This window comes from Bubalus kerabau, chromosome 23, assembly GCF_029407905.1.
Source record: "Bubalus kerabau isolate K-KA32 ecotype Philippines breed swamp buffalo chromosome 23, PCC_UOA_SB_1v2, whole genome shotgun sequence".
In the NCBI taxonomy this organism is placed as follows: Eukaryota; Metazoa; Chordata; class Mammalia; order Artiodactyla; family Bovidae; genus Bubalus; species Bubalus kerabau.
Window position 1 is genome coordinate 36,357,608 of NC_073646.1, and position 17,936 is coordinate 36,375,543.

Here is a 17,936-nt window from a genome sequence, read left to right on the forward strand (position 1 = left end):
TCTCCATTGGGAGTTTACTCTTTGTCTATCTCTTCACTAGAATGAAAACTTCAAGAGGTAAGGAGGGAAAAGGAGAGGTCAAAGGTGAGGTAAGGGAGCCAAAGTATTCGTCGCTCAGTTGTGTCCAACTCTTTTTGACTCCATGGACTACAGCCCACCAGGCTCCCCTGTCCATGGGATTTCCCAGGCAAGAATACTGGAGTGGGTTGCCATTTCCTTCTCTAGGGGATCTTCCTGACCCAGGGATCAAACCCAGGTCTCCTGCATTTCAGGCAGATTCTTTACCATCTGAGCCACCAGGGAAGCTCAAGGGAGCCAAACAAAGAAAAAAAAAAAAAAGAAATTACCCCAAATGAAAGGAAACACATGATCACATTTAGCCATTTTGATAAAAGTATGTGTGTGAGTTCACATGTTCAAAGATATTAAGTGAAAACTAGCTTTAAAAAGTGATCCATGACTGTCACTACATCTAACGGTCAATTCTTCACCTTCCTTGACTTCCCTGGATCTCTCGGCAGCATCTAACAAAATGGATCACTCCCTGTCTTACAACACGGTCCTGACGTGGCTTGCACGATGTCGTGCCCTCCTAGTTTTCTTCCTGTCTCTCTGGACATTCTTTTTCAGCTTTCTTTGCTAGATTCTCCTCTAAATAGCAGAGTGTCCCAGGGCACTCTCCGTCTACACTTATCTTCTCTGCCGACACTTACCCCCTGCTTGTTCTCATCCATCCCATGGCTTCAATGGCATTCCACATGCTGACTGATATCTTATCAGATTCAAGCTCCAGTCCTCACCTCACCCATCAGGTACAGAATCTTATCTCCCATTTTTCCCTCAACAACTAACAGGCATCTCAAAACTAACACAACCAAAACAGAACTTTTAATCTCCCACCACAAATCCTCCCCCAGCCTTCCCAAGTCTGGAAATGGCACATTATTCATGTAACCACATGAGTCAATGTCCTGGGACTCATTCTGAACTCCTCTTTCCCTGACATCTAATCTGTCAGCAGCTCCTGTTAGTTCTACCTTCAAAATGTCGCAGATTCAACCACCACTGCTGCCCTAGCCAAACCACCATCATCTCGCCCTTAAGCTACCTGAATACCCTTCTAATTGCCATCTGTGCCGTCACACTTGAACCCTTTGCTCCACACAGCAGCCAGTGATCACTTTTAAAACATAAATCAGATCATGTCAATCCACTGCTCAGAATCCTCCATGATGACTTTTTTGGCTGGCCTGTTTCCTAGCCAACACCAACCCCACATCCCCATGCCCACCCTCACTCCCATTCTATGCCCCACTTCTTGGGAAGAGAAATATGCAAAGCTACAACCTCTATTTCCCAGTTTCCTTTGCAGTGAGGGAGGCCACGTGACACAGTTCTAACCAATGAGACATGAGAAATTACTGGATAGGGTTTCTAAAGAAGCCACTATTTTCCTTAGAAAAGTGGAGTCTGTTGTCCTCTGTATCTTTTTTTTTAAGTTCATTTGGCTTTAACTTTATTTGATACGTACACACTGCTGTATCTATTTACTGTTTATTTATTTATTTTTAGCTGCACTGGGTCTTCGATGCCGCACGTGGGCTTTCTCTAGTTGCAGAGAGCAGGGTCTACTCTTTAGTTGCGGTGCTCAGGCTTCTCGTTGTGGTGGCTTCTCTTGTGGAGCACAGGCTCTAGGTGCATGGGTTCCAGTAGCTGCAGCACGCAGGCTCAGGAGTTGCAACTTGCTGACTCCAGGGCACATGGGCTTCAGTAGTTGTGGCATAGGGGCTCAGTAGTTGCAGAACACAGGCTCTAGAGCATGGGCTCAGTAGTTGAGGCTCGCAGGCTCCAGAGAGTGGGCTCAGTAGTTGCGGCTCAAGGGCCTAGCTGCTCCAAGGCACGTGGGATCCTCCTGGACCAGAGAGTGATCCTGTGTCCTCCACACTGCAGGCGGATTCCCATCCACTGCGCTACACAGGAAAGTCCCACTCTGTATCTTTCAACCTTTGCTCTTCTTTGTTCCTGCCTAGAAAGCAAATACACAACAGGAGAGCAGCCACAACAAAGATGTCAGGAAAGTAATGAGAAGCCAGCTGCCTCAGCCCCTGTATGCCCCTCCTTGGACTCCTGGTTACGTGAGAAAATAATAAATCCCTTATTTCGTTAAGTCGCTGTGGTGAAGTTTCTATGACATGGAGCCAAATACAACCCTGGCGCAGGCTTCCAATCACCCTTAGAATGAACTCCCAAAGTCTGACACGGTCTCTCCAAAAGCATCTCCTACCACTCTCCCCTTATTTCTTCCTGCACCGGGGTCCCCGCCAGGTTCCCGGCTATTTTTAGAACATGCCAAGTGTATTTCCACCTCGGTGGCTTTGCCCTTGTTCTTCTGCTGGAGTGTTCTTACCCTAGATCTTTCACATGCTTCCTTTGAGACATCTCTTCGCCCAGTTTTCTGCTCTAATGTCGCCTCTGCACCAAGGTCTTGCCTTGACTATTCCATCCAAATCTGGCTCCTTCACACCCTTTAACTCTTTTGCTGTTGCTGTTGAGTTGCTACATCTTGTCCAACTGTTTGCAATTCCATGGACTGTAGCCTGCCAGGCTTCTCTGTCCATGGGATTTCCCAAGTAAGAATACTGGAGTGGGTTGCCATTTCCTCCTCCAGGGGATCTTCCCGACCCAGGGATTGAACCCATGTCTCCTGCATCTCCTGCTTGGCAGGCAGATTCTTTATCACTGAACCATACTTGGAAAGTTTAACTCTTTAGTGATTTATTTTTATTCATAGCACTTTTCAATATCTACAATTGTCTCTACCTGAGAGTAGACAGTTTTGTTTTACTTAATATCCATCTACTCCACTAGAATCAAACCTTCAAGAGGTACAGGCACACCCCCTGTATCTAGAAGAAGACAGCAGGCATTCAAAAGTTTATTTATTGAATGACACCTTTTTGAGTTTTTTTTTTTTTATTTTCTTTCTTCGATCTTCGATCTTCCTGGCGGCATGTGGAATCTTTAGCTGATCTTTAGTTGCAGCATGTGGGATCCAACTGTTGGACCAGGGATAGAACCCAGGCCCCTGCCTTGAGAGCACGGAGTCCCAGCCACCGGACTGCCACGGAAGACCTGTACCACATCTTAAAGTTAAGGTAGACTCTTCTTTACAGTTCACCCTGTATTACAAAAGAAAGCAGTTTGGTATTGGACTTATTTTGGTTTTATTGTTGTTGTTGCCATACTATTAACAGCACTTTCGGGGGACTAGCATATTTTGTATTGGCACTCTCCCCATATAGACACACATATGGATCTCATGGCCTCACTCAAAATTCTGGAGGACTCTGTAATTTAAAACTGCCCTAAGGGGCTTCCCTAGTAGCTAAGTGGTAAAGACTTCACCTGCCAATGCAGGAGATGTGGGTTCAATCCCTGAACTGAGAAGATCCCACATGCAGCCGAGCAACTAAGCCCTGAGCTCCACAACTATTGAGCCTATGCTCGAGTCTTGGAGCTGAAACTACTGAAGCGGAGACCCTAGAGCCTGTTTCATGATAAGAGAAGCCGCCCCAATGAGACGCCATCCCACTGCAAGAAAGAGTAAATAGCCCCTGCTCACAGCAATGAGAGGAAAGACCGCAAACAAAGACCCAGCACAGACAAAAATACACTGACCTAAAATAAACCTCACCAAAAATAAACTGAATGTAGCAGCAATGCCTTCAGACCCCTGCGCTATCAGTAAGTCAGGCCAGGGCCTTTTGGTTTCTTCCAGATCATCGAAATAACAGTGAGTGGTGGACCCCTAGAGATTCGTGGTTTTTTTTTTCCCTGACCTTTCCTAGACTGGGCTAGGGATATGATAAATCCGTTCTCAATATGGACAGTATCATGCCTGAGCGATGCAGGCGTCAGATACCTGGTTCGAATCCCACCTCACCAGCTACTTGACCCGTTTGAGCTCTGGGGGTTACAGGGAGGAATAAAGGAGATCGGGACGTGCAGTCGACCTCCTCCCCACAAGGAGAGGTCAGGCTCGCAAGCTCTACAGGCTTCCCCACTCCGAAGCGAACCTGCATCAGGATTTTCTGCTTCTCTCCTACCTTCTTGCCTTGCTGCCCACTTCCAACCCAAAGCTCACGCCTCGCATCAGGCTGGCAGGGGACCACCCCAGAGCCCTCTGGGAGCCCGGACTCCGGCAAGAACCCGCCCACTCCCGTCGGCCCCCGCGGCCTCTCCCGTCTCCATGGGAACGAAGGTAGCCAACCCGTACAGTGACTTCCGCTCCGCCCAGACTACGACGCGGGCTCGAGCTGCGCCTGAGTGGGCCCCGGACAGAGATGCTGAAGGCCAAGATCCTCTTTGTGGGGCCCTGCGAGGTGAGGCCGGGGCCGGCGGGGCGGCAAGCAGGGCCTGGGGGAGGGGGGCGCAGGATCGCCCCCGGCGTTGTGCCTGGCACCCGGAGACCCCCAGGAGCTAGGAGCCCATTCCTAGCCCACCTTGTTGTGTGACGCCGGCGTCACCAGAACTCGGCGTTCCCAGACCTTGACCCTGTTGGACTTAGGCTCAAAGGCCCATGGTAGTGAGTGGCGTTTGTGATCAGAGCCTAGATCTCACGACTTTTTCTGCGCCTGTGGCTTTCCCTAATGAAATACATCAGCAGAGCAGGAAAACCAGGAGGCAGGACTAAACTATTACCTGGCCTTGGAACAGTTAGCCTTTAACGTGGGTGGTGATGGCGGGGGATTAAATCTATTTGTGTAGGTCACATCGTACACAATTAAATTAAGATGGACTAAAGCTAAATGTGTAAAACAACTGTGGAAGTTGTAAATAAATAACTCTCCAGCACCCATCAGAATTGCCTGGTAGGCCTGTTACAAGTACAACTTGCGGGACTTGTCCCATAGTTTTGATTCAGTAGGTCTGGGAGGGACCTGAGAATTTGCATTTTGTGGATGCTGGTTGTCAAGGGACCACTCGCTGGGAACCATGGTAGTAGATGAATATATGAAAGACCTGTTTTTAACCTGGAGTCAGGGAAGGTCGTCTTAAACACAACACAAACATGAAGAAACTGTAGAAGAAATGACAGCAAAGGTAAAGCCAGGGGAACATATTAGCAAAACGCTTGACCAAAAAAGGATTCATAGGCAGAACATACAGGAAAGTTTAAGAATCAGTAAAGAAAGTAAGAAGCAACTCAATAGATAATCTAGCAAAGTCTGTGTATAAGAAATACAACTGACCGAGAAGTATGAAAAGACTTCAGAGTCACAGGAACACAAAACAAAAAGATGCCCCTTGTTTGCCCATCAGGCTCCCCAGGTGGTGCTAGTGGTAAAGAACCTGCCTGCTAATGCAGGTGCGATCCCTGGGTCAGGAAGATCCCCTGGAGGAGGGCTTGACAGCCCACTCCAGGATTCCTGCCAGGAGAATCGCCATGGACAGAGGAGCCTGGTGGTTTCCAGTCCGTGGGGTCGCAGGGAGTCGGACGTAACTGAAGCGACCGAGCACGCAGGCACGCAACATGCAGACTTAGGGCACTTTGAGGGAAAGGAGTATTCTAGGATTCTGTAGATGGGACTCTAAATTGATAACACCTTTTTTTCTGAGATCAAATTATTAAGGTTTAAAATGTGCATAGCTTATAGTGTAGTAACATTTCTCAAACTCTGAAGCTAAAGATCCATCCACACTCCCCATGAGTCTATACAATATTGAACAGGTGGGAACACCCCAGGTGCCCATCAGAGAATTAGAGAATTAATGTCTAATCTCTAATTAGACATTAGAGAATGTCTAAATAAACTAAGGTACATTCTTACTTTGGAAGATACTGCAAGAGTGAAAGAAAATAAGGCAAATAAACTGACACAGGGAACTCTCCAAGACGTCAACTATTAAATAGGCAGGTCACAACATATGCTCAGAATTATGAAAAGCAAAACAAGCAGAGATACATCTTTTTTTAAAGGAAATTCCCAAACATATACAAGGGGAGAAAAGAATGACGAGTCCTAGTACCCATCATCTCGCTTCAACAACAAAACGTATTTCTGCATTTATGTATCTCCCTCTCCCTTGCTGCTCTTCAAATTTACCAGCCTTTCTGTTCCTTAAACGTGTCACACCCATTCCTGCCCTGGTGCCTTTAAACCAGCTGTTCCCCCTGCTTGGAAGTGAGTCAAGTCACCCAGCAGCGGAGCCAGCACTGAAATCTGTGCTCCCCACGACCCAGAGTGGGCCGTGCCCGCCCAACCAGAGAGAGCCCCTTGGCCTGGGTGATCTCAGGGTGGCCGTGGCCTCTACTCCATCCCACCTGGGTCCAAGCTGGCTATTGGAGGCCTTGCTTATGGTTGACTTTCTGCTCTTCTTTTACTGTCTGAGGTCTTTTACTGTCTTTGTTTTCATAGAGTGGAAAAACCGTTTTGGCCAACTTTCTGACAGAATCTTCTGACATCACTGAATACAACCCAACCCAAGGAGTGAGGTGAGCCCTGATAAACCCGTGTCCCACAGAGTCCCTGCTCCTCACCCGCCTCCTGACTTTGGTGCCAGTGGCATCCCCAAAGCACAGTGTTTCTAAGGAGAGGTGCTGCTCTTATTTTATCTTTAGGATCCTGGAATTCGAGAACCCACATGTTACCAGCAACAACAAAGGCACGGGGTGTGAATTTGAGCTCTGGGATTGTGGCGGCGATCCAAAGTACGTTTCCTTTGGAGCACTGGCTCCATCAAATGATTCAAAAATCAGCTGGCCACCAGGCACCTTGGACTCAGGCCTAGCTCCCTTCCTAGCATGTGTCTGGGGTTTGATCGATGACTGGTGACATACATTGCTCTTGAAATGTCAGTGACTGGGTTATGATTCAGTGAGAGGTCATCTATGCATGATTAGTGCTTAGACATTATTTTCAAAGTCGATAATTAGAAACTCGAACTGTGGTTTATATGTGGAATCTTATTTTTAAAAAAAGTACAAATGAACTTATTTACAAAATAGAATCGCATATGTAAAAAAGCAAACTTATGGTCACCAGGTGGGGAAAGAGGGGTGGATAAGTTGAGAGATGGGGATTGACACACACACTAAAGTGGGCCTTCTCAGGTGGCACTAGTAGTAAAGAACCCTCCTGCCAATGCAGGAGACATAAGAGACTTGGGTTCCATCCCTGAGTCGTGAAGATCCCCTGGAGGAGGGCATGGCAATGCACTCCACTACTCTTGCCTGGGGAGTCCCATGGATAGAGAAACCTGGCAGGTTACAGTCCATAGGGTCGCAAAGAGTCGGACACGACTAAAGCGACTTAACATGCATATATAAGATAGATCAACTAATAAGGACCTACTGTATTAGTGCAGGGAACTCAATATTCTGTAATGACCATGGGAAAAGAATCTAAAAAAAAAGTGGGCATATGTATATGTATTACTGATTCACTTCGCTGGACAGCAGAAACTTAACAGTGTAAATTAACTAGACTCCAATAAAAAATTTAAAACAAGACACAGAAACCAGAGCCACCTACCCTTTGCGCCATGCAGGTTCGAGTCTTGCTGGCCAGCCCTGATGAAGGACTCTCACGGAGTGGTGATCGTCTTCAATGCTGACATCCCAAGTCACCTGAAGGAAATTGAGACGTGGTATTCCTGCTTCGTCCAGCAGCAGTTCTTACAGAATACTCAGTGTCTGTTAATTGCACACCATAAACCAGGCTCCGGAAGTGACAAAGAAAACCCAGCTTTGGGTAAGGAGCCAGGAGTTCTGGCTTCTGTCTGGAATGCTCTGGGCATTTGTATGTTGCTCTGTGTCTTAGCAGCCAACAGCTCTGTGCAGTTTGTGAGCACCTGCTGCGTCCTCGCTATTTGTTTTCCTCACCACGTAAATCAGAACTGCCGGGTTAGTAGATCCACCCAGGCCAGGCTGCAGACACTGTAAAAGTTAGTTAGTACCACCCAGGCCAGGCTGCAGACACTGTAAAAGCAGACAGGCACTAAGAGGGGGGAAAAAACCCTGGTTTTAACCCCTCATCCGTACTATTAGGGACACTCTTTCCTGACCTGCCTTTAAGCTCCAATCTGCATGCGACAGACCATTAGAGGGGTGTCAAAGTAATCATGGAAAACAACTCAGAAAATTCAGAAATGCCTTCCTCTCTGGTGTAAGAACCAAGAAGGCCTGAGAGTGGCTTGCAGAGCTGTGAGCCTATTGCCGAGGGCAGTGAAACCTTTCTCTGTGAAGTTGTGTCACGGAGGCCCCACTTTATTTTTGGACTGGGGAAAGTTAAATTAATTGGCTCCTGGAAGAAGAGTCAGGTCCTTTGGAGCTAGAAATAGCCCCTCATTTAGAGCTCATGGCCTAGGGATTTCCCTGGTGGTCCAGTGGCTAAGACTTTGTGCTCCCAATGCAGAGGGCCGGGGTTCAATGCCTAGTCAGGGAAGTAGAGATCCCACATGCTGCAAGAAAGATCAAAGATCCTCCATGCTGCAACTAAGACCTGGTGTGGCTAAATAAGTTAATTCATTTTTTTAAACTTCATGCCTAATTACATTATTTTCCTTTTTAAGCACCACCCTTGAACAAGCTGAAGCTGGTGCACTCGAATCTTGAGGACGACCCAGAAGAGATCAGGATGGAATTCATCAAGTATTTAAGAAGCATAATCAACTCAGTGTCCGAGAACAGAGACCGGGAAGAGATGTCCATTATTACCTGACCGGCTTTCATCTGGAAGCTTCCACATCCCAAATGAAGTTAATGTCAGTGCAGAGCCTGAAGTCCATCCACCTAAGAAGGTTCTCATCGCCCTCTGGCTATAGAAGGCGTTTTCCTTGTTTGCCCCAAAGACCAGTCAGCCAGGGAGTTGACTCCATACCATCTGTTCTCCATCCTTAGTTCAGCTGAGAAAATCCTGTTGTTGAATTCTGATTCCTTTGCCCCAGATCTCTTCAAAGAGCTGAAAAACCGAGGTGGGTGTTTTTTTTTTTTTTGCTTCCTTCCATATGTCACATCGTTAAAGTTGCAGAATTGTCCCTGTCATAGCCCAGTGGTATGACCATAGTTTAATTCACGTGGATTGGTTTAAATATGATTTTCATTCCTTAATCTGCACAATTTCCCTAGGACATTTTAGAAAAATACTAGCATTTAACCTCTGCAAGATTGTATTTTTACTTCAATGTCCTTGCTATCTGGACACCATATCTCATTGGATGGTAGAATACGTATACAGTCTCTAAAAAGTTTTTTATTTTCTTAGGGGAATTTACTTCTTAAATATTATTTTGTGTAATACAGGGGAAAACTATGTTATACTGTCATAACACCTAATCTATAAAAACGGTTAAAAGAGTTAATGCTCAGAATAACCAAATATGGCAAGTTTACAACTTATTGTACCAGTGAGTGTGTTTTAGTGATCTTGGGAATTACTGTTCTTTCATAATTTTTGCTTCCTGAATTTTTTAATATAGCCAACCTAAAAATAAGTAGATCAAAAGTGAAATGTATGTCGTTTCAACTCAAAGTGGAAGAAAAGTAGAGACACTTAAAAGAGATGAATAAATATGCTTGGCTGCGTTTTACTCTTACAATGAAGAGGGATAAAATGTAGCCATGTGGGCAGTCTGGTTGAGAGAGTGGTATTGGCAGATAATGACAGTTTCGGTAAATCAGGGCTTCCCTAGTGGCTCCGTGGTAAAAAATTCCGCCTACCAATGCAGGAGATGTGGGTTCGATCCCTGGATGGGGAAGATCCCCTGGAGAAGGAAATGGCAACTCACTTCAGTATTTTTGCCTGGGAAATCCCATGGACAGAGGTGCCTGGCGGGCTACAGTCCATGGGGTCACAAAAGAGTCAGACACGACTTAGTGACTAAACAACAACAAAACTTTTAGTAAACTGCCTGGATCATCCGTGAGCACATTTTAAGCCTAGCTTGAATTTCTTCTTCCTGGCCCGCTCTCAGTTGGAACTTTTGCAAGGAACACAAACAGGAGATTACACTAACTCAAACTGTAGTAAATCTTCTTTACACAACAGCTGCAATAATACTAATTGATCAGAACTTCAGTGGTTAAGAAGGTCCAGTGGTTAAGAATCCACCTCCCAGTGCAGGGGATGCAGGATTGATCCCTGGTCAGGGAACTAAGCCCCAGGTGCCGCCACTCAGCCCCACATGCAGCAATGAAAGATCCTGCAACTAAGACCTGACATGGCCAAAGATAAACAAATACTGTTAAAGAAAGATCCCTTTCTCTGTATCACAGATGTGAGGAGCCACAGATGCATGAAAGAGCCTAGATGTGTGGGAGCATCACTCAATGGGTGGAAAAGGGAGTGTGTGGAGATGGCCAGGTGTGCTTGTGTGGGTGATCAGACAAGGGGTCAGATGGTGAAGGGATTCTCAGACCCGACCAAGGAGTCAGGCTTTGAGGCACCACTGAAGGAGGATCACTGCAGATCGATGTAGGATCTCCATGGTAGAAAAGCCCCCCTGACAACAGCATGAGGGCTGGATCAGAAGGCAGACAAGTGTAGAGGTGGCTGCCGTCACTCCAGTCTTTGAGGCCAGCATCTTCAAATCTCTCTCTGCTCCTTCTTCACATCGCCTAATCCCCTGTGTACCTGACTCAGATCTCCCTCTACGGCACTCTTATTAGGACACTTCTAATTGCATTTAGGGCCCACCCACGAAATCCAGGATAATCTCCCCACCTAAACATCCTTAATTTAGTCACATCTACAAAGATGCTTTTTCTAAGTAAAGTATCATTTACAGGATATGTGCATTACAGGGAGTCACGTCTATCAGGCTCCCAGGGGCCATTACTCAGCCTAACACATATGCTGTTCATTGAGGCATTATGGGAGCGTCCCTGGTGGCTCAGATGGTAAAGAATCGCCTGCAGTTCAGGAGACCCGGGTTCGATCCCTAGGTCTGGAAGATCCCCTGGAGAAGGGCATGGCAACCCACTCCAGTATTCTTATCTGGAAAAATCCTACGGACAGAGGAGCCCGGTAGACTACAGTCCATGGGGTCACACAGAGTTGGACTTGACTGAGCGACTAAAGAGGACGCATTATGGAAGAAAAGGAGTAGGTTTGAGGGGAGTGACAAATGACTAGGTCAAGGTGACTCAGCAAGTGACTCAGAACTGGACCCCATGCCCCAGCTCTTTCCACTGTCCCGTGTAACTGGGCAGATGAGTCCCACAAGTGGACCTGGCCAAGAGTGCCACCCTTTGAGACTGAACTTGGTAAAGCAATAACTACAGCAACAACAGCAGGGCAAATAACCACTTTTGAAGCTAAACCACCCAGAAAATGGTTTGCAAGTATGTGGCCCATAGATCTAGCATCATATTTCTTGAAACCAATCAAATGACCGAGTCGCATTCTGAAGCTTTCTCAGTCGTAAAGAAAACTACAACTCACATTGTAACTTGAATGTCTATATCTTGAAATTGTTCAGGAATGTTCCTGGACATTATATGTTTTCTGGAACACCAGAAGACCCTTATATCCATAGTGTAGGCTAAACTGCTATAACAACAGGTAGAATTTTGCTGGCAACTGAGAACATGTAAAAGTTCATAAGAGAGCAGTGCTCCAATATCCATGGAAAAGGTAACTAACTGCATTTGCACCACTCAAAATCATTCTGAATTATGGCTCTTTTAGATCTTGACTTCAGCCTTCCCCATCTGATTCCTGAGAAGTACATGAACATCTTGGCCTTGTTGCTGTTTAGTCGCTAAGTCATGTCCAACTCTTAGTGACCCGATGATCTGCAGCATGCCAGGCTTCCCTGTCCTTCACTCTGTCTCAGAGTTTGCTCAGACTTATGCCCACTGAGCCAGTGATGCCATCCGACTGTCTCATCTTCTGTCACCCCGTTCTCCTTCTGCCCTCAATCTTTCCCAGCATCATTCTGGCCTTGGCTGATGCTTTTTCAACAAATGTACTCTTTCCTCAGGCAAGAAATGAAGGTGTCTATGTTTTAAAAACCAAAACCAAAGAAATTAAATAAATGAGGAAGGAGGAAACTCTCTGCTTTTGAATGTTAAGGAAAGATTACATATTTTTGACTGTGACTTCTAAATTGCTTTATCAGGTAAATAGTTCTCTACGTTTATGATCTGAGCCATTCTTCCTACCAAAGTTAAAAGCTAATGGAAATATTGTGTCTGCCAAGTATTCCCACTTCAAAAGGCAAGTTCTTGGTGCTTTGATGTGAGCAACACCTCATCTGTCATTTTACACCACAGAGTTCATTCCTATCTAGGCTTTCTGATAGCGTTTAAAAGTATGCCTCCTTTCTCTAAAGCCTCAGGCAGATTTACTCCACACTTACAGCTCTTTGGATCAAGCGTAAATATAGAACCTAAGACTTTCAAAGTGTTGTGCGGAAAAAAAAACCTCATCTATTTTATATTTAGAGTCTTACAAGAGCTTTGTAATAAGTAATTTATGTAAGAACGATCGTGTTTTCTTTTCTTTTCTTTTTTTTTAATAAATCTTTTGGGTGACTTTACAAGACTTGGAAAAATATCTAGCTGTGAGTTAATCAGATTATGTAATAAAATATTTTGTTCAGAAAAATAAAATTCTAATTTTATCAAAGTATGAGGAACTTGGTTTCTACTGATAGAAACCTACGCAAGTACTTTTTTCAAGAATATTTTGCAAATCCAGCTACTCTTGGAATTTATCACCCTCTTTGGGAGGGTAACTGTTAAAAGCAAGAAGTTGCGCTCTGCATTAAAAAAAAAAAGTAGCAATGGCGTTAAGATATCCACACAAATGAGATGAACAATCTAAAAAGAAGATTCTTATCTATGAGGAGACTTGTGGGAAACAATAGGTGAGAGGTCAAATATATCATGCCAGCCGGTTAACAGGAACTTGGTTTTATTAGCTGTGTAAGAGCCCTAAGCAGAGCGGGGACAATTACTTTGGTGGCCGCGCGGAGAATAGACTTAAGGGTGTGTCTAAAATACAGCACTGAGGGTTGGCACGTAGAGAAAGGGAAAGATTCTGTAAGTATTGGGCAGACAAACACTGTGTTTGAGCGGAAACGGGAGAGACAGGGAGGACTCAATCCCACACCCTCGACTGTAGGTGCTCCAGGTTCAGTTCAGTTCAGTCGCTCAGTCGTCCGACTCTTTGCAACCGTGCTCCAGGTAGTGGCTGTTAATCAATGACTACGTTTCCCATAGTCCTTAGGGCAGCACCGCCTACAGTTCCCAGAGGGCTGTGCGACGCTCGCGTTGACCCTGAGCATCCGTGGACACTAAAAAGGTAAATAGGACGGAGTGTACCTTATGTTGCTTTATAACCAGCTTTCCCATCCTCCTTCCTTTTGTCCTTCTCTGTCTCCAGCTTCTCTGTCCACGGACTTCAGGGGCCCAAATACCCCCGGACCGGTCTCCTTGACAACTCCTTGTTATCTTTTCGGCAGCCCGCGACCGGAAGTGGGGTGTGCCCGAGACTCCTGGGAAATGTAGTTCAGCCTCCCGACGGCCCAGGCCCAGCCAAATGGCTCGGCCTCCTCGGGCACCAGAACCAAGGGGAGGGAGCGCGTGACCGTCCCGTTTGGAAGCCATGGGGAGTGGAGGCTCATCTGCCCACGATCACCGCAGGCAGGCCCCCGACGGTTGCAGAACCGACGAGCCCAGCCTGTCTCCGTGGTAACCGGCTGGCCGCAGAGGACTGTGGGAAGTGTAGTTGGGCAGGACCGGCCAGTGCTCGAGGTCAGAGGGGTTGCCGTTACACCGCCGGCCACTCCGGGCAGAACGATTTTGCGGCGTCCTGGCGACGTCGTCCCGCCGTCACTTTGGCCTCTGATCACCCAGGCAGGTGGGTGGCCCCCCCTGGGAATAAGTTCGGCTGAGATTTGCGTAGACTCACACAGTGGATCATAGTGATGAGAGGGGGGATCCGAGTGGATCAGATTGGAGCCTTTAGAGAGCATCTAGTCCAATCCTCTTTACTGTTAGAGAACAGGGTACCCAAGTCCAGAGAGTGTCAAGTGATTTACCCCAGATCTGCTCACGCCTTTATTTCCAGCACAAGCACAGTGCGTGGCACAGAGTTGGCGCCCGAGCGTTTGTTAAGTGTCATTTCGCACTAAGGACAAACTGCTGAAATACTTCAACAAATTACAAGATAAAAAGGAAAAAAAGAATTTATGAGGGAAGTGAACCTGAAGAGACCTGTCAACTAAATGCAACCTATAGACCTTATTTGGGTCATGATTCTAACAACCAATTGAGGAATTTTTTTTTTTTTTAATCAAGGAAATGTGAACATGAATGATATTAAGGAATTACTGTTTAAAAATTTTAGTTGTGATAATGGTATTGGGGTTTATGCTTTACAAAGAAAAAGACACATACTGCAGATCTTATGAGTGAAATGATGCCTGAGATTTGCTTGAAAAACATGCAATGTGGTGGGGTAGGGGAGAGTAGATGAAAGATTGGCATGGTTACTTCCCTCCTAGCTCAGTTGGTAAAGAATTTGCCTGCAATGCAGACCAGGGTTCAGTTCCTGGGTGGGGAAGATCCCCTGGAGAAGGAAGTGGCTACCCACCCCAGTATTCTTGCCTGGAGAATTCCATGGACAGAGAAACCTCGCAGGCCATATGTAGTCCATGGGGTCACAAGAGGCAGATGCGACTTCAAGACTAAACCACCATATAATTACTGGAGATGGGGATGGGTCCAGGAGATTACTATTCTGTTATCATATATACTCCCCAAAACATCAAGTGTAATTTAATTCGAATCTACTAGAGATACATACTGAGGGGGAAAAAAGATATACTGTCTAATATTTATTTTTAAAATACTCCATAGGGATTTACCAGTGGCCCAGTAGCTAAAACCAGGATCCCAATGCAAGGGGCCCAAGTTCAATCCCTGGTCAGGGAAGTAGATCCCTAAGTTCGAATGCCGCAACTAAAACAAATCTCTCATGCTGCAATCAAGATCAAAGATCCTGCGTGCTGCAGCTAAGACCCAGCACAGCCAAATAAATATTGAAAGGAAAAAAAATACTACACACACACAAAAGTATGGTGGGGCGAGCTAGAAACAGGAATGGCAGGAAATGAATAGCTACGGAGGTTGGGTGATGGGAACATGAGAGTTTGTTGTATTATTGTATTCTTTCTAGTGGGATTGAAAATTTCCATAATCAAGGGACTTTGATTTTTTTTAAAAAAACTTGTGTATTTCAGAATATTTCTGAAATTAAAGAAGCTCACGAAGAGTTTATCAGAAACATAACTCTCCCACGGCACAAGTTAAGGCTCCTTGGGGACTTCTCCAGTCAAGAATGACCCCAGGAATGGTGGGGGCTGTGTCCTTGCCCACCCCCCCCCCAGATCCAGTCCCATAGACCGGAGTCTGGGGAACCTCCCAGAGGGGAGGTTGAGCAGCTGGCCTGCCCCAGAGAAGAGTTTCGAGCAGGAGAGTGAAGAGAGGAGCCAGGAAGGTGACCAGAACTGCCAGCCAGGTGAGCTCCTTGCCCCCGGCGGGAAAAGGCAACCTAGCAGAGACCCCGTGGATGCAACGGTGTGGCTCTGTAGTTTGTGAGCGGACCCAGCCCTCATCCTGCGAGCTCACACAGCAGAGAATCATCTAGGGTGAGCCTGTGGAATATGCTTCTGGATCACCCAGAACCTGGCGGTTGGGGCCATTGTGAGACCAGGCTGAAAAGGGTGATACCCTGATGTGAGAAGGGCGAGCACATGAGACAAAGACAGAGGGGCAGGGACCCCGAGCCCAGGTCTGTGTGAGCTGAAGGGCTCAGCTAGACAGAAACGGGCGGGAGGGCAGCCCCCAGGCCCCCTGGTCCCCGCGTGCCTCTGTGAGCAGCCACGTTGATGCTTTGCGGCTGCGGAAAGACACAGGGCTGCCAGGGCAGTGGCTCATCACCAGGCCACTCGGCTCTCATACCAGCCACCTGGCCTCCACTTCAGCCCCCTTCTTGGGGCACTTTTCTGTCACTTCTGCCCTTTTTAAAAGCAACATAATATTTTGTCCCTCTTATCAACACAAGTGGTACACGTCCAAGTTTTAAACTACATATAAACACATTGAAAAATTCTTAGTCACGTATTCCAGAATCACTGGTAACACTTTCTTAGCGTTTTCTTTCTAGGCATATATATATATATATATACACACACACACACATTTTAAGCATATACACACACACACACACACACACACACACACACACACACACACATTTTCTCCACCGTTCAGGTTTCTCATTTAAAAAACAAAACAAAAACAAACAAAAAAAAGGTTTCAGGTGGGAAACCTCCCGGAGTCCACAGCTCTGTGCAGCCGCCGGGCCTCACTTCCGGGGCTTCCCCAGGGAGAACCTAGAGGCGGGCCTGTATGGGAACACGGGTGCAGTACCCGCTTCGGCCACAAGAGGGGAGTGCCCACCCACGCACGTCTGCCCGGAAGATCCTGTGGGACCCTCAGGTCCGCCCTTCACGCACCAAAGGTTTCCTCCTTGGGATCAAGGCACCGGCATTTAGTCCGAGCTTTATCGCTCACTCTGGTAGCGGCGCCTCTTGGAAAACCTCCTTAGTTAGGAAAAGGACAGAACTCACACACCTTCTATATCTCTGCCCTGGCGTGACGAATCCTCGGACAGCCTTCTCCGGGCTTCCAGGGAAGGGATGGACTAAGACTGCCCAGGGCCTCTCCAAGATGAACATTCTCCGCGGCTTCCTATTGTTCTCAGGGTCCAGTCTGAGCTCCTTCTAGGAGCCCCGGATGACCTGGCCCCTCCTTCCGCCCTCCTCACCTCCCTCCCTCCACGTCAGGCACAGTTCTCCTCACATACAGAACACGCGCTCCTTCCCGCTCTGCTCTGCCCCTCACCCACAGACCTGCCATCGTGGTTCTCTGGAAGGCGCTCCCCAGCACACACCAGGTTGATGCTTATCTTTCAGGTCTTCGCTGACATGTCGCCCCTTCCCAGAAGTCAGCCTCAGTGATGCGAGGCAAGGTCAGGATTCTCCTCTGTGCTCCCCCTTTCAAAACAGGTAGCCTGTTGGATGGCCTGCCTCCTTCTAGAAGTCCCATGAGGGCAGGAGTGTGTCCATCTTGCTCGCTCGCATCCCCAGCACCGAAGCACGGCGCCTGGCCCTCCATAGGGCTCAGTGAAGATTTTCCTAATGGATGAACACAGGAGTGAATGAATGAATGTCTTCCCCTGCCCACTAGAGTCTGCAAAAGCCAATCCCCTTCTCCCCTTCCGTCCTCTTTCTTCCTGTTCCACCAAGGGCCTCTCACTCTCCCGGAAGCCTCTGGAAACATTATCCAAGGAACAGTGGTGCTAAAGGACCCTTTCTCTCCCAGTGCTGATGGAAAGACAGTGGCATCAGGAGTGAGACAGACCTAGACCGGTTGTGCCGCTTGCTAGCTGTGCACTCATCTTATTTTCTTTACAAAGTAGAGATCACGGGTGCCATACAGGCAGGGGGTTCAGTTAAGCTCATGGTAGCCTGTCGTGTGGGAGGCAGTCATTAGATCAGAGTTCTTCCTCCCTCCCTCCCCAGCACTCTCTCCAAAGCCCTGTCTGAAACCCAGGACACAGAAACCCCTGCAGTCTCGATGGTGCTCCTGTTTTCCTCATTCCCCTCTTTCCCTGGGTAGCCCAAGCCCCTTGTGACTGACACTTCCTTTTTCCCTGTCCTTGATCCCAGCACAATGTGCAAGCTACAGAGTTGAGGAGATGCTTGAAAGATATTTGTTGGATGGATGGATGAATGGTCCAGTCACAGCAGTATCCCTGGGGCATATTCGTGAGTTGTCAAAGGTAATGGTGGCCACCGGCCTCTTCGTGGGCAGGTGGCCTCCTGTCCCCTGGGCAACACCAGAGTCAGGTGGGCACATG

General features: G+C 47.2%; 1 protein-coding gene and 2 long non-coding RNA genes across 3 annotated transcripts; 2 read left to right on the plus strand and 1 right to left on the minus strand.

Annotated features, from left to right (window-relative positions):
- Positions 1 to 1,532: 1,532 nt before the first annotated feature.
- Positions 1,533 to 8,841, minus strand: LOC129638230 (uncharacterized). Its single transcript, XR_008707748.1, has 3 exons — positions 8,720 to 8,841; positions 7,536 to 7,630; positions 1,533 to 2,026 (listed from the first exon to the last, which is right to left on the minus strand). It is a non-coding gene; the product is annotated as an uncharacterized LOC129638230 (long non-coding RNA).
- IFT22 (intraflagellar transport 22) lies at positions 4,232 to 11,833 on the plus strand. Its single transcript, XM_055562818.1, has 5 exons — positions 4,232 to 4,382; positions 6,420 to 6,496; positions 6,623 to 6,712; positions 7,552 to 7,754; positions 8,575 to 11,833. The coding sequence occupies exons 1-5, from the start codon at positions 4,344 to 4,346 to the stop codon at positions 8,721 to 8,723; spliced, it is 558 nt and encodes a 185-aa protein (XP_055418793.1). The 5' UTR covers positions 4,232 to 4,343; the 3' UTR covers positions 8,724 to 11,833.
- A 770-nt stretch (positions 11,834 to 12,603) lies between these two features.
- Positions 12,604 to 15,512, plus strand: LOC129638229 (uncharacterized). Its single transcript, XR_008707747.1, has 3 exons — positions 12,604 to 13,310; positions 13,471 to 13,868; positions 15,253 to 15,512. It is a non-coding gene; the product is annotated as an uncharacterized LOC129638229 (long non-coding RNA).
- Positions 15,513 to 17,936: the final 2,424 nt, after the last annotated feature.

Excerpts from the sequence above, each read along its gene's own strand:
- IFT22 (XM_055562818.1), top strand. The coding sequence starts at position 4,344 with ATGCTGAAGGCCAAGATCCTCTTTGTGGGGCCCTGCGAG. Across the intron at positions 4,383-6,419 it reads TCTTTGTGGGGCCCTGCGAG|AGTGGAAAAACCGTTTTGGC; the intron begins GTGAGGCCGGGG and ends TTGTTTTCATAG. Across the intron at positions 7,755-8,574 it reads CAAAGAAAACCCAGCTTTGG|CACCACCCTTGAACAAGCTG; the intron begins GTAAGGAGCCAG and ends TTCCTTTTTAAG.